General features: G+C 39.5%; 1 protein-coding gene, 1 long non-coding RNA gene and 1 pseudogene across 2 annotated transcripts in view; 2 read left to right on the top strand and 1 right to left on the bottom strand.

The window, feature by feature from the left end:
* Window positions 1-7,820, top strand: part of LOC108305358 (calcyclin binding protein) — a 12,596-nt gene extending 4,776 nt beyond the window's left edge. Inside the window, exons 2-6 of the mRNA XM_017529952.2 lie at window positions 515-734; window positions 3,257-3,353; window positions 3,617-3,716; window positions 5,662-5,759; window positions 6,939-7,820. Coding sequence (XP_017385441.1) covers window positions 515-734; window positions 3,257-3,353; window positions 3,617-3,716; window positions 5,662-5,759; window positions 6,939-7,095 — 672 coding nt within the window. The 3' untranslated portion in view covers window positions 7,096-7,820. The remainder of the gene's footprint in view (window positions 1-514; window positions 735-3,256; window positions 3,354-3,616; window positions 3,717-5,661; window positions 5,760-6,938) is intronic.
* Window positions 7,811-11,353, bottom strand: LOC108305360. Its single transcript, XR_001825681.2, has 2 exons — window positions 11,292-11,353; window positions 7,811-8,123 (listed from the first exon to the last, which is right to left on the bottom strand). It is a non-coding gene; the product is annotated as an uncharacterized LOC108305360 (long non-coding RNA).
* Window positions 11,354-11,629: 276 nt separating this feature from the next.
* Window positions 11,630-11,729, top strand: LOC119471475 (annotated as a pseudogene).
* Window positions 11,730-13,604: the final 1,875 nt, after the last annotated feature.

The raw sequence follows: 13,604 nt of genomic DNA, 5'->3' as shown, positions 1-13,604 counted from the left end.
TAGAGATGGGGTTTCACCATGTTGACCAGGATGGTCTCGATCTCTTGACCTTGTGATCCACCCGCCTCGGCCTCCCAAAGTGCTGGGATTACAGGCTTGAGCCACCGCGCCCGGCCCTTAAATATTTTTAAAGTGTCTTAACATCTAATGATGCTAGGACTAGATGTTACAAGGAAATGTATGAACTCCTTGTTAAAAAAAATTTTCTAAGTCCCAGATGTGTCTTGTAAATATTTTAAAACAGATACAAAGTGGAAACTTTAGGTTTGATTACCTATTGTTTGTTCAAGATTGTTCAAACCTTTCCTTTAAAAAAAAAAAAAAAAAAAGATGCTTGAGTTAATTATAGTTAATAAGCCAGAGCAAAGAATTGAAGTTGCAACTCAATACTAGAAAATTTAGATGAACCTCTTAATTCTTAGTGCTTATTTCAGTAAGTTGAAATGAGTGATAAGCACAATAGCAAACCATTGCCTTATTTATCATAGCTAACTTATTTTTTGTCTTAACACAGCTACAGAAAGATCTAGAAGAGGTAAAGGTGTTGCTGGAAAAGGCTACTAGGAAAAGAATACGAGATGCCCTTACAGCTGAAAAATCCAAGATTGAGACAGAAATCAAGAACAAGATGCAACAGAAATCACAGAAGAAAGCAGAGCTTCTTGACAATGAAAAGCCAGCTGCTGTGGTTGCTCCCATTACAACCGGCTATACAGTGAAAATCAGTAATTATGGTATGATTTGCTTCCCTAGACCAGTTCTGCCTCCGAGCAACCTATTCCTCATAGTGATCTAGTAACAAATTCATCTTTAAAAGAGTTTTGAGTGTGTGTTTTTGGTGGCTTGGAGGAAGACCCATCCGTTTTTATTTAATAAAATTTTTTTTCGATATGAATAGGAAAGGATAATTTACAGAAGCTGTTAACAGTAAGGTGATATTCAGTGCAAAGATAAGGAGTAGCAACAAGGAAGGAACTTACTCTGAAATTGTTCAGTATACATGAGGCACTGCAGTGGTGGTGGTGTTGAATCATGTTTTATGTTGCACTCTGACAGCCACCGCAATTAACTGAGGAGAAGAATCCAGTTCAATTCAATAAATGTTTTTGAGCACTTAGTGTGTATCACTGTTGTGCTTGGACTTAAGGATACACAACAGTGACTAAGACCCAATCCCTGCTCATGGCGTGGCTGGGACACAGACATATAACTCACACTCTAACAATGTATTAATACTGTTTTCTTTCAATGGTGTATTCAGCCTTTTGTTTTGGCGGCAGTACAACTTGAATATGAGTGATTAGCTCTCATGAGAGCAAGGACAGTCTTTGTGCTCATAGTGTCTGGCACATAGTGGATAATATAGCTGAGGAAATAATTCTGGAGGTGAGAAACAGGGAGAATTAGATTTGAGTGTGAAGGGTGAGTTGTATATTCAATAAGTTGAAAAAGAAGGGAGCAGCATGAGCAGAGGAAGAGTGGGAAGGCATGATGTATTTTGAATATTGCTATAGTGAAAAGTATGTGTACGCTGGTCTCAAACTCCTGACCTCCAGTGATCCACTGGCCTCAGCCTCCCAAAGTGCTGGGATTACCGGTGTGAGCCACTCCACCTGGCCAGAGTTCAACTTTTTATACTATGTCATCTGTTAAAGATAGGCAAAACTAGGGTATCTGACTTAGATAATAAAAGACTTGTAGTAAAGTAAAAGCAGTAGTAGTTCTGTTACTGCATTTTTTTATAAGACTAAAAGATATTCAAACTTGTGCTTCTGAGTTTTTTTTTTTTTTTTTAGATGGATTTTCGCTCTTGTTGCCCAGGTTAGAGTGCAATGGCGTGATCTCTGCTCACTGCAACCTCTGCCTCCCGGGGTCAAGTGAGTCTCCTGCCTCAGCCTCCCGAGTAGCTGGGATTGCAACCATGCGCCACCATGCCTGGATAATTTTGTATTTTTAATAGAGACTGGGTTTCTCCATGTTGGTTAGTCTGGTCTCGAACTCCCAGCCTCAGGTGATCCACCCGCCTCAGCCCCCCAAAGTGCTGGGATTACAGGCGTGAACCACCATGCCCAGCCCTGATATTGAGTTATTAAGCACTTAAAGATTTTTTTTAATTGAGCTTTTGATATAATCAAGCTGTGACACATGATTTTTTTTGGTCAGGTTGCTAGTATCAAGCCCAGAATGCCTAAGAGATCTACTATATAGTAATACAGGAAATTGTACCGTGTGCTTAGTTGAGTACAGGAAACTGATCTGAAAGTGTTTAGGATTATGGCATTTTAACCAGGAACATAGATTTGTGTTGAGGGACAAAATGTTGTCAATCCAGAGAATGGACTGACTGAATGGGAAGAAACTATTAATAAATGAAGTTCTCTGAAACCCTCTAGGGCATTTGATTAACACTATGTTTCTTTTTAATTTTTGTGGGTACACAGTAGTTGTATATATTTGTGGGGTACATGAGCTGTTTTGATATAGGCATGCAGTGTGAAAAACACATCATGGAGAATGGGGCATGTTTCTATTCTGTAGGACTAAGTGAGGAACAGTCAGGGATGTGTACGTATACTTGATAAACAGAAGATGCTTTTTTGCGAAGCTTTTTATTTTCTACAAATGAGATGGTATTTTGTGAAGTTTATGTGTCTTTTATGTTGACAGAGTTCTAGGTTAGAGACTTGTTGGTAGTTTGATAATACATACTGAAATGGCATTTAATAGATACCGGTAGGTATGTCAGATTTGGATGAAGAATTGGGAGTCTTTTACATTCCATTTTGCCCTGGAAAGGAATTAAGGGAGCTAGGATTGCATTTGTTAGACTACTTAGAGAAGTAGAAATGATATGGAATTAGACTTCAGCCATCCAACTAAGTGGAGAACTACCAGTATTTAGATGTAGGACAAAATTATTTCCATAAAAATGGTAAATGAACTAGTCTTAAAGAACGTATTTAGTGATCATATTTTTATTCTAAGGGATAAAAAGAGCATGGGCTTTGTGTTCAGAAACCTGGATTTGAATCTGAATTAGTCTGGCACTTGTTAGATGCCTAACTTTGGGTAGAGTACTTAGCTGCTTTGAGGCTCCATTTCTCAACCTTGAAAATTTCTTATATTTCAAATTTTTTCATGTTTATATGACTGGATTTTCATGTTTTTACTTTCCTGAATTTTGAGCCATGTGCATTTGCTGTTGGTAGATACAGTTTCAGAGACTTACTTGTGTTCCATCTTTTGTTGTTGCCAGGATGGGATCAGTCAGATAAGTTTGTGAAAATCTACATTACCTTAACTGGAGTTCATCAAGTTCCCACTGAGAATGTGCAGGTGCATTTCACAGAGAGGTGAGTTCTCATTATAATGGGGAAGACAGTGATTATTAACAGTCAACATTGCCTCATCTTGGGACTCTTTTCTTTGCAGTTAGTAAAATTCTTCTTAAATTTAGAATTAATTAATCTTTACAACTACTAGGAGGTAAGCGTTAAAATCATCTGGGATGGCCACACACACACCCTGAAATAAAGCCAGTGGCTTTTTTTTTCCACAAGAACTATGGAGTACCTTTCGTAGAACTAGAAAGATCATATTCCCCATTTTGTTGCAGGTCATTTGATCTTTTGGTAAAGAATCTAAATGGGAAGAGTTACTCCATGATTGTGAACAATCTCTTGAAACCCATCTCAGTGGAAGGCAGTTCCAAAAAAGTAAGTGTGCTTTATTTGGTCATACTGTTGTGAAACCTTACTAAATTGAACCTGGCTGATTTAGAATTGAGATGAACTGGAATGAATTTGTCCACTGTAACAGAGACTACTGCCTGTTTTGCAAATGTTTTATTGGAACATAGCCATGCTTATTTATTTGTGTGTTGTTTGTGGCTGCTTTTGTACTACAATGGCAGAGTTAAGTGGCCGCAGCAGACCATATGGCCCGTGAAACCTAAAATATTTACTATGTGGCCCTTGACAGAGAACGTTTGCCGACTCCTTTTGTAGAAGAATAGACTATTATAAGAATATTCCAGAGGCCAAGCTGGGTGGATCATGAGGTCAAGAGATCGAGACCATCCTGGCCAACATGGTGAAACCCTGTCTCTACTAAAAATACAAAAATTAGCCGGGCGCGGTGGCATGCACCTGTGGTCCCAGCTACTCAGGAGGCTGAGGTGGAAGAATTGCTTGAACCCAGGAGGCAGAGGTTGCAGTGAGCTGAGATTGCGCCACTGTTCTCCAGCCTGGCGACAGAGCAAGACTCCGTCTCAAAAAAAAAAGAATATTCCAGGCCAGAGTGGCTCATGCCTGCAACCCCAGCAGTTTGGGAGGCTGAGGTGGGTGGATCACAAGGTCAGGAGTTCAAGACCAGCCTGGCCAAGATAGTAAAAACCTCGTCTCTACTAAAAATACAGAAATTGGCCAGGCATGGTGGCGGGCGCCTGTAATTCCAGCTACTCGGGAGGCTGAGGTAGAGAACCGCTTGAACACGGGAGGTGGAGGTTGCAGTGAGCCAAGATCATGCCACTGCAGTCCAGCCTAGGCAACAAAGCAGGACTGTCTCAAAAAAAAAAAAAAAAAATTCCATTTAAATCAGGAAATAAACGTTTGAAGGTCGTTAAAAGTGAGACTTGAATTTTATGCCAGCTTTACCGCTTAGTGTTTTTGACCTTTGGCAGCTTAATCACTCTGTGCCTCAGTGTCTGCATTTATGTGATAGTAATAATTTATTTCACAAAGTTGAAATGATACACTGAAGTGCAATACCATTCTGTAAGTGCTTAAATCAATGGTAGTGTCAGCACTGTGCATAATATTTGTATGCATAAAAGGAGGTCTTAAGCACTCAGCCTCCTTGGTGTTGGAAGCAGCTGTAAAAATAATGAAACTGTCTTTTAAAAACTACTATTCATAATTTTTATTAAATCAGATAGTCCCTCTTTTCTGCCTAATTTGAATAAATGAAGTTCACTGCATTAGGTATATAGACATGCCATTCTGCCATCTGTTTTTATAATACATAGTTGTCTAACAGCTTACAGGTAATACTAAAACATAGTTGGATCAGCTGTCTTACTGCACCCTTCTGCATCCACTAGTCCCATAGGTGGAGTACCAAAAGATCCCTAGAAGTTGTATTAATCATTGTTGAAAGACCTGTGCAGTGCCCTTCTTTCTCACTTCCCAGATGCCTCATCTTGTCCCATACTGCCTCATTTGACTTGGTTTCTTGCCTGTCCCCAACTCCTATTATATTACTGTCTCCTTCGGTCACTAAAATCCAGCCACTCCTCCTGTTCCTCAAACACACCAAGATCATCCAATCTTGGAGCCATTCTACATGCTCTGCCAACTGCCTTCTCCTGACCTTAGGCTTCAGCTCAGATTTTGCCTCAGAGAGGCCTTTCTAATGAAGTTTCTGCCTCTACTCTCTAACAAACACCTGCTCTGTCTTGATTCCCACTTACAAGGATATGATTGTATTCAAGTTTTACTATTTATGGTCTTTTCACACCATGAATGTTCACATTTTGGCCTATTCATACAAGTATTACTAGCACCCAAAATAAATCTACACCTACTAAAGACCTGTTTTCTAAATATTCATGCCTATCTTCATGTCTTCTAAGTTGTACCTGTTTTCCCACTTTTCTTCCAGGTCAAGACTGATACAGTTCTGATCTTATGTAGAAAGAAAGTGGAAAACACAAGGTGGGATTACCTGACTCAGGTTGAAAAAGAGTGCAAAGAAAAAGAGTGAGTCACTTTCATTTTTTAAAAGAATTTTAATGTATTTGAGATTATGGATTTTTAATAGTTTGTCTTTATGGTTTCAGCTATCAGTAACTATCTGAAGAGGGCACATATCCAGCAAGTTGCTTTTTAAGAAGGTCTTTGTAGTTAGGGTTGGCTCTTTAGTGTGGTTCTTAACCCTAGGCACAGTTGTGCTTCTACGTGAATACTGTGCCCATTCCCAGAAACATTTGTTTCAGTAGTTCCAAAGAGGCTCAGATACCCCTGTATGTTTTAAATTTTTCAGATGGTTGTGATATGTAGTTGTTTTCATTGTCACTGGTTTAGAGTGAAAAAAAAATCTTTATGCTTCTTAATGATGACTTTTTAAAAATGTTTATTTGATGATACTTGCATTGTAGGTCAGTTTATCTTCTAGAAGTACTGACCAAAGATGATGCTGTCACCACTAGGCCTAGATCTGTGTAGCTCAGGCTTAAGAGGAAAGCTTTTCTAATTAAAAAATACATGAGCTTCAGGGTACATCCATGTGTAATGTACATTTGTGTGTTTTTTTTCCCCCCAAATTATGAGGAAACATGCTTTAAAAAAATTAAAACAAGTTAGAAAACCAAATCCTTGCTTATTTTGCCTGTTAAAAAATCACAGGGGTGGAGGAGTGGCTCATGCCTATAATCCCAGCACTTTAGGAGGCAGAGGTGGGTAGATCACCTGAGGTCAGGAGTTTGAGACCAGCCTGGCCAACATGGTGTGAAACCACATCTCTACTAAAAATACAAAAATTAGCCAGGTGTGGTGGCCCATGCCTCTATAGCTACTCGGGAATTGCTTGAATTCGTGAGGCGGAGGTTGCAGTGAGCCAAGATCATACCACTTCACTCCAGTCTAGGTGACAGAGCAAGACTCTGTCTCAAAAAAATAAATCACAGGAAATCCCACTGCCTCAGAATAGCCCCTTAATATTGTGATCACTCTTTCATGCATCAAGTTTGTGCATGTTTGGTAGGTGTGTGTTTTCATTAAGATGAATTTGCATGCTGTTCTGATTGTGAGTATCTTTCTTTGGATGATGCTCTGTCTTCTCTCAATCTCCATCCCTCTACTTCCTGTCAATGTTAACCTGAATTATGCTATCTTTCCATGCTTTTGATTCTCCATTATTGTATGTTTTCTTTTTAACAGGAAGCCCTCCTATGACACTGAAACAGATCCTAGTGAGGGATTGATGAATGTTCTAAAGAAAATTTATGAGGATGGAGATGATGATATGAAGCGAACCATTAATAAAGCCTGGGTGGAATCGAGAGAGAAGCAAGCCAAAGGAGATACAGAATTTTGAGATTTTTAAAGTCCTTTTTGGGAACTGTGATGTGATGAGGGAATACTGATGTTCCCAATAAGGGAATATTGGCGAGCTGCATATATAAATTTGACAGATAGATAGCTATTTACATAGCCTTCTAAGTAAAGGCAGTAAATTCTCCATTTCCTACTGGAGGATTTATTTAAATAAAATATGCTTATTAAACACAACTGCAAAGATGGTTTTGTTAGTATCCTGGTCATCTTGTTCAAGGAAGGGTTATAATTGCATTCTCTTGTGAAATATAAAAAGCAAGTCTTGCCCAAGTAAAAGGCTACACTGTGTGTATTTTTGTTCACCTAAGAATTAAAACAAAAGTATTTGCTTGCCTGTAAGTTAATGACATCAGCGTCCACCAATGTAAAAACTGAGTAAAACCTGAATTTTTGCATAAAATGCAAATCTGTGCCTGTGCCTGAAGGTTGTAGAACATCTGACCCCTTATTAGCAGCTTAAGCAATGTATATGCCATGTATTACCGTGCACTAATGCAATCACAAATGTTTCTATCTAGATTTAAATGTATTTGTTAACAAAGGTAGAATAGAAACCAAACCTAAACATGACAATAGACAAACATCTTTGTATGGTACCAGTTAGTTTTGCCATGGATCAGATGGTTTATAAAATTAACCATAAAACAAAAGATAATTTGAAAGCCCATCTATTCCTGTGCTCAATAAAGTTTTTCTTCATTAGAACAGTTTTATGATTTGTTTGTCTAGGAGTATGTCAGAAAAGTGAGGCTTTTAGTAGGAATTATTACTGTTACCTCTGATTTCAGGAGCAGTGCCATTGATCTCCATTATTGTATTTTACTGGAGGTATTAGCCAATCAATGCAGTCAGATCAGAGAAAGCAACTGAAGCCAGGCATGGAGGTTGGCACCTGTAATCCTAGCTACTTGGGAGGCTAAGGCTGGAGGATCACTTGAGCCCAGGAGGAAGGCTGCAATGAGCTATGATCATGCCACTGTACGCCAGCTTGGATAAGAGATCGAGAACCTGTTTCATATAAAAAAAAAAAAAAAAAAGCCAATTAGACACACAGGGAAAATCCAAAAGGGTAAAGCTACAATTAATATGGGAATTTGGAAAAAAAGGTAGGACTTAAAATACAGAAAGGGTTTATGTATAGTATGCCTGTAAGTAAATACTGAAACACATGCCTCTGTAATTGGTGTTAGCACACGAATAAATAGACCAGTGGAACAGAAGAGCAGACACAATGCATAGAAAGTAGAGTATGGTAAAAGTGGCATCTTTTTAAAAGTGGAATAAAGATGGGTTTTTAATAACTAAAAACAGGCATATAGATATATCTCAAGCAGACTGAAGATCTAATTGTAAAAATGAAAGCATACAAGCACTAGAAGATATGGATGGAATTCCAGTATGACCTAAGGATGGGGGAAAACTAACCTAGAAGGAATAAAACTATTGATCAATTTTAGCTACATTAAAATGTTTATATGACAAGAAAAACCCCACTATTAACCCAAACCAAACGATACACTGACAGGAGTCCAACAATTAAGAACAAATATTTCATAGAAAAATGTAAATTACGTTTAACATGTAAAGATGCTCGCCTTGTTAGAAGAGAATAAACCAGTTTTCTACCTTCCGCTGGAAAAATAAGTATTGATTGTTGAGGTTATGGAGAAATAAGGACACATGGGAATGGAATGAAAAAAATAAACTTTGGTTAACACTCATATGGAAGAGTATTTGAGCTGGGTGCGTGGTTCACACCTGTACTCCCAACACTTTGGGAGGTCCCGGCAGGTGGATCACTTGAGGTCAGGCATTCAAGACTACCCTGGCCAACATGGCGAAACCCTGTCTCTACTGAAAGAAAAAAAATTAGCTGGGAATGGTGGTGAGTGCCTGTGATTCCAGCTACTCAGGAGGCTTAGGGACAAGAATCACTTGAACCTGCGAGGCAGAGGTCGCCACTGCACTCTAGCCTGTGTGACAGGGTAAGACTGTCTCAAAAAAACAAAGTATTTGGTAATAGCCATCAGAATTACATACGCATTCATCCTCTGACTCAGACTTTTAACTTCAGGGCTCTGAAACGTACATTTACAAAAATTTGGAATGCTACATGCAAAAGATTGGAAGTACCCAAGCGTCTTTTAACAGGAATGTATTATGGCACATCCACATGAGGGAGTAAAGTTGCAAGACAATGAAGATGATTTCTATAAAATGCAAAATGGTCACCGGGATACAGTAAGTGGAAAAGCAAAGTGCAGAACATCATTTATGGTATACCTACTGCCTTTGTATAAGAAAAGGTGGGAAATGTGAATGTATGCACATAGGTGTATTTGCTTATGTTTCAAAAAGAAACTGGAGTAAACCCAAAGCTAATACAAACTGTTACCAGCAGGAGAAGGAAAGAGATAAAGATGGAATTTTTTCTAGAGTTTTGACTTCAGAACCATCTAAAATTGAACATGATTGAAGAAGTAAAAATGACCCTCAACCTAACCAGCACATTGTATTGGTCTCTTCCTGTTGCTGTAACAAAATACCACAGACTAAGTAATTTATAAGTAATATTTATTGGCCAGGCGTGGTGGCTTATGCCTATAATCCCAGCACTTCGTGAGGCTGAGGTGGGCAGATCACAAAGTCAGGAGTTCAAGACCAGCCTGGCCAGCATAGTGAAACCCTGTCTCTACCAAAAATACAAAAATTAGCCAGGTGTGATGGCACGCACCTGTAGTCCCAGCTACTCAGGAGGCTGAGGCAGGAAAATCACTTGAACCCAGGATGCAGAGGTTGCAGTGAGCCGAGACCATGCCATTGCACTCCAGCATGGGTCACAGAGCAAGATTCCATCTCAAAAAAAAATAATTTCTTTCAGTTCTGGAGGCTGGGGAGTCTCAAGATTTGGCACCAGCAGACACATCTGGTAAGGTCTTGCTTTCTGCTTCCAGTATGGCGCCACCTTACAGTATTGGAAGGGTGGTACAGTGTGGAGCCCTCCTGGCCTAACTACCTCCTAAAGGCCCCACCTCTTAATACCAATGCATTGTGGATTAGATTTCAGTGTGAATTTTGGAAGTACATAAATGTTCAAACCATAGCATATATAGTTGGCAGTATAAACTACTTTCAAGTAACTTTAGAACACAAGTGTTTGCCCACTGGTAGTGAGATGGATTCTAAGGACAAAAACACAAGTGAATCTAAAACTAATCACTAGTGTTAGTAAAATTATAGTATGTTGAAACTTTTAATATATTTTATGATAAAGGTAAATAGGCTGATGTCATTAGGAGCTAACGTTTTTATGTGAAAGAAACACAACTCTAAAATCAACGTAAACTCGCCATTGTTACTTTTTTTTTTTTGACACAGGGTCTCGCTCTGTTGCCCAGGCTGGAGTGCAGTGGCACCATATGAGCTCACTGCAACCTCAGCCTCCCAGGTTCAAGGGGTTCTCCAGCCTCAGCCTCCTGAGCTGGGACTACAGTCATGTGCCACCATGTGCAGCTATTTTTTGTATTTTTTGGTAGAGACAGGGTTTCACCATATTGGCCAGGCTGGTCTCGAACTCTTGACTTCAAGTGATCCACCTGTCTTGGCCTCCCAAAGTGCTGGGATTACAGGCGTGAGCCACCGCACCCGGCCTAGCTATCAGCACCCCCTAGTGCTCAGTGTGGTCTCTAAATTAAACACCATTTCCCTCAAAAAAGACCAGGAACCCTTGGAAAAAATGTCTGAGGCAGGAAATGCACAAAGCAAACCTAGGTTAGCTTATGTCAGAAAGCAAGGAAATACTGAATAATCTGTAGCAAGTCAATAGGATACGGGAACCAACTTAAGGGGCTCCCACTGGTAATGGGACAATTTGAGCAAGAAATAATGAATGCAATGGATTGAAACAATACATACAAAATTTGCAAGTTCACAATGACAGTGAAAAGTAAGTGATTTGTTAACATTTCCACTGGCTAGAGCACCAACTTATTTACTCTGAAAATTGTTAAAGAATCATCCATTAGGTCAGGTGCAGTGGCTCATGCCTGTAATCCCAGCACTTTGGGAGGCTGAGGTGGGCAGATAATGTGAGATTGGGAGTTTGGGAGCAGCCTGACCAACATGGAGAAACCCTGTTTCTACTAAAAAAACTTGGCCAGGCATGGTGGCACATACCTGTAATCCAAGCTACTCAGGAGGTTGAGGCAGGAGAACTGCTTGAACCCAGGAGTCTGAGGTTGTGGTGAGCTGAGATCACGCCATTGCACTCCAGCCTGGGCGACAAGAGCAAAACTCCATCTCAAAAAAANAAAAAAAAAAAAAAAAAAAAAAAAAAAAAAAAAAAAATCAATTTATCTTGAAGAAATGAATTTCAGGAAAATAAATTGCGATAAGGAAGGGTTCTTGACACAACTTCTGGCCAACACAGAAACATTATGGAATTAGAAAATTACAATTGCAAACCTTAGTAAAACAGTAGATCAGGGTAATCACCAATGAAAAGCAAAAACTGCTTGCTTCAGCAGCACATATACTAAAACTGGAAGGATACAGAGGTTAGCATGGCCCCTATGCAAGGATGACATGCAAATTTGTGAAGCATAAAATGTAAAACAAAACAAAAAGCAAAAACCATTGAGTGGCAGGTTAATGAATGGTTAATTTCAAATGCAAGGACCAGGTTAATCCCACCCAAACCCGCTGGTCAATCTAAGCATCATTAAAAGTTAGACAACCAGATACGTGCCTTCTGGGCACCAGTACACAGCACTGCTGTTGAAAGTTTGTCTCTAAAACACAGAGCCTGACTCTAGGCCAGTCTCAGTGTAACTACCAATTTATAGGGAATTTGGGTGACAGGACTAAATTAAAAGATGCATGAAAGAATCAAACAGCTAAATGTTGGACATTGTACAGGAGAAACGGCCTAGTTCCTCCAACAAATGAATGACATAAAGGAGTGGAGGAAGATGTTTATCAGGGATTTAAGAGATGTGGCCACGAAATGAAATACATGGATCATACTTGTACTCATTCAAACCAAAAAGATGTGGGGTGTCCTTTCAATGATATGCCAGAAGTCAGTAAATCTGATTGTTCTAGTTATGATTAACACTAGTTACTAGCTAAGATACTAGCTAGAACATTCCAGTTGGTAAGTTGTCATACATATTTAAGAAATATAAATCCCAACTAGATTGTGGTAATTCCCTCATAACTTCACCTCCACCTGAGTTTCAGACTGCTATCCAGCTGCGTACTAGACTTCTCCATCAGATGACACAGGCATCTCCAACACTGCATGACTGGAACCTGAACTCGTGGATCTTCTGTTTTCTCTAAACCTGTTATTTTTTCAAATTTTCTATCTTGGAGCTGCCCTCTACCATCTATCTAGACACTGTTATCAGGAACCCAGAGAGCCATCTTTACCTTTTAATCAGTCTTGTAAGTCTTGCCCAATTTTGTTTCCTAGAACTTTAAAAATCTGTCCTCTCTTCTCTACCTATACCAAGATGTTAGTTCAGGCCTTCATCTTCCTCAACAATTAAGACATCCTCCTAATTGGTTGTTTTGCCTGTAGCCTTTTCCTCTCATGGCCATCTGCCACACAGCTGTCACTTACCTGTATAACAAACTGATGATGTCATTCCTTTGCTTAAAACTCTCTCATACCTGGTATGTTGGTCTTCGTTCCTTCACGTGACTTGTGAGATCCTCCACGATACAGCCTCTGTCATGTGCTTCATATTTCTGATCCACTGAAGTGACTGTGGTTCCTCTGTTTGATGCTAGAGAGTGTCTTTGCTTCTTTGTGCTTTTGTTCCGACTGCGTGCAGAAAAAATCTCATCCTCACCTCCTGATTTATTAAGTTCTCCAGGAATATTTTCCTGATGTTAAGTAGGTATTTCCATTCTAATATGTCTATTTTTATCACTGGGCTAATCACACTGTTGAGTTACTGAGTGAGAACTTCTTGCTACCCTTACTCATTTCTGTTATAGATTAAATAAACATAAAAATAGAGAATATATACTGCTCCAACAAAACTTTTCCTCTCTCGATAAAGATTTTCAAGGGCTTAAAGAGGCATAATTTGTTTTAAAGTCCGTTAAGGATGGACAAGAAAACACTTAGTGGTTCTTTTGTGCAGCCATCATACAAAGAAGTGGAGCATTAGGATCATCCGGAACAGCAGCCTTGCTATCCCCACCTACTGTTTATCTAACAATAATAGTAAGGGGAGCTCCGCCGTTCAGGACAGCTAGCCCAGCATTACAAACTGCTATAGATGAGCTACATGTCAATTAGTTGGATTACGTGTAAGATAATATTTTATGAAATAATGCTCTTAAAAATACAAAAACCCTGGGCCAGGCACAGTGGCTCATGCCTATAATCCCAGCACTTTGGGAGGCTGAGGCAGGTGGATCATGAGGTCAGGAGTTCAAGACCAGCCTGGCCAATATGGTAAAACACTGTCTCTA

This window comes from Cebus imitator, unplaced genomic scaffold, assembly GCF_001604975.1.
Source record: "Cebus imitator isolate Cc_AM_T3 unplaced genomic scaffold, Cebus_imitator-1.0 Scaffold62, whole genome shotgun sequence".
In the NCBI taxonomy this organism is placed as follows: domain Eukaryota; kingdom Metazoa; phylum Chordata; class Mammalia; order Primates; family Cebidae; genus Cebus; species Cebus imitator.
This window is presented reverse-complemented; position numbering and strand designations above follow the sequence as displayed.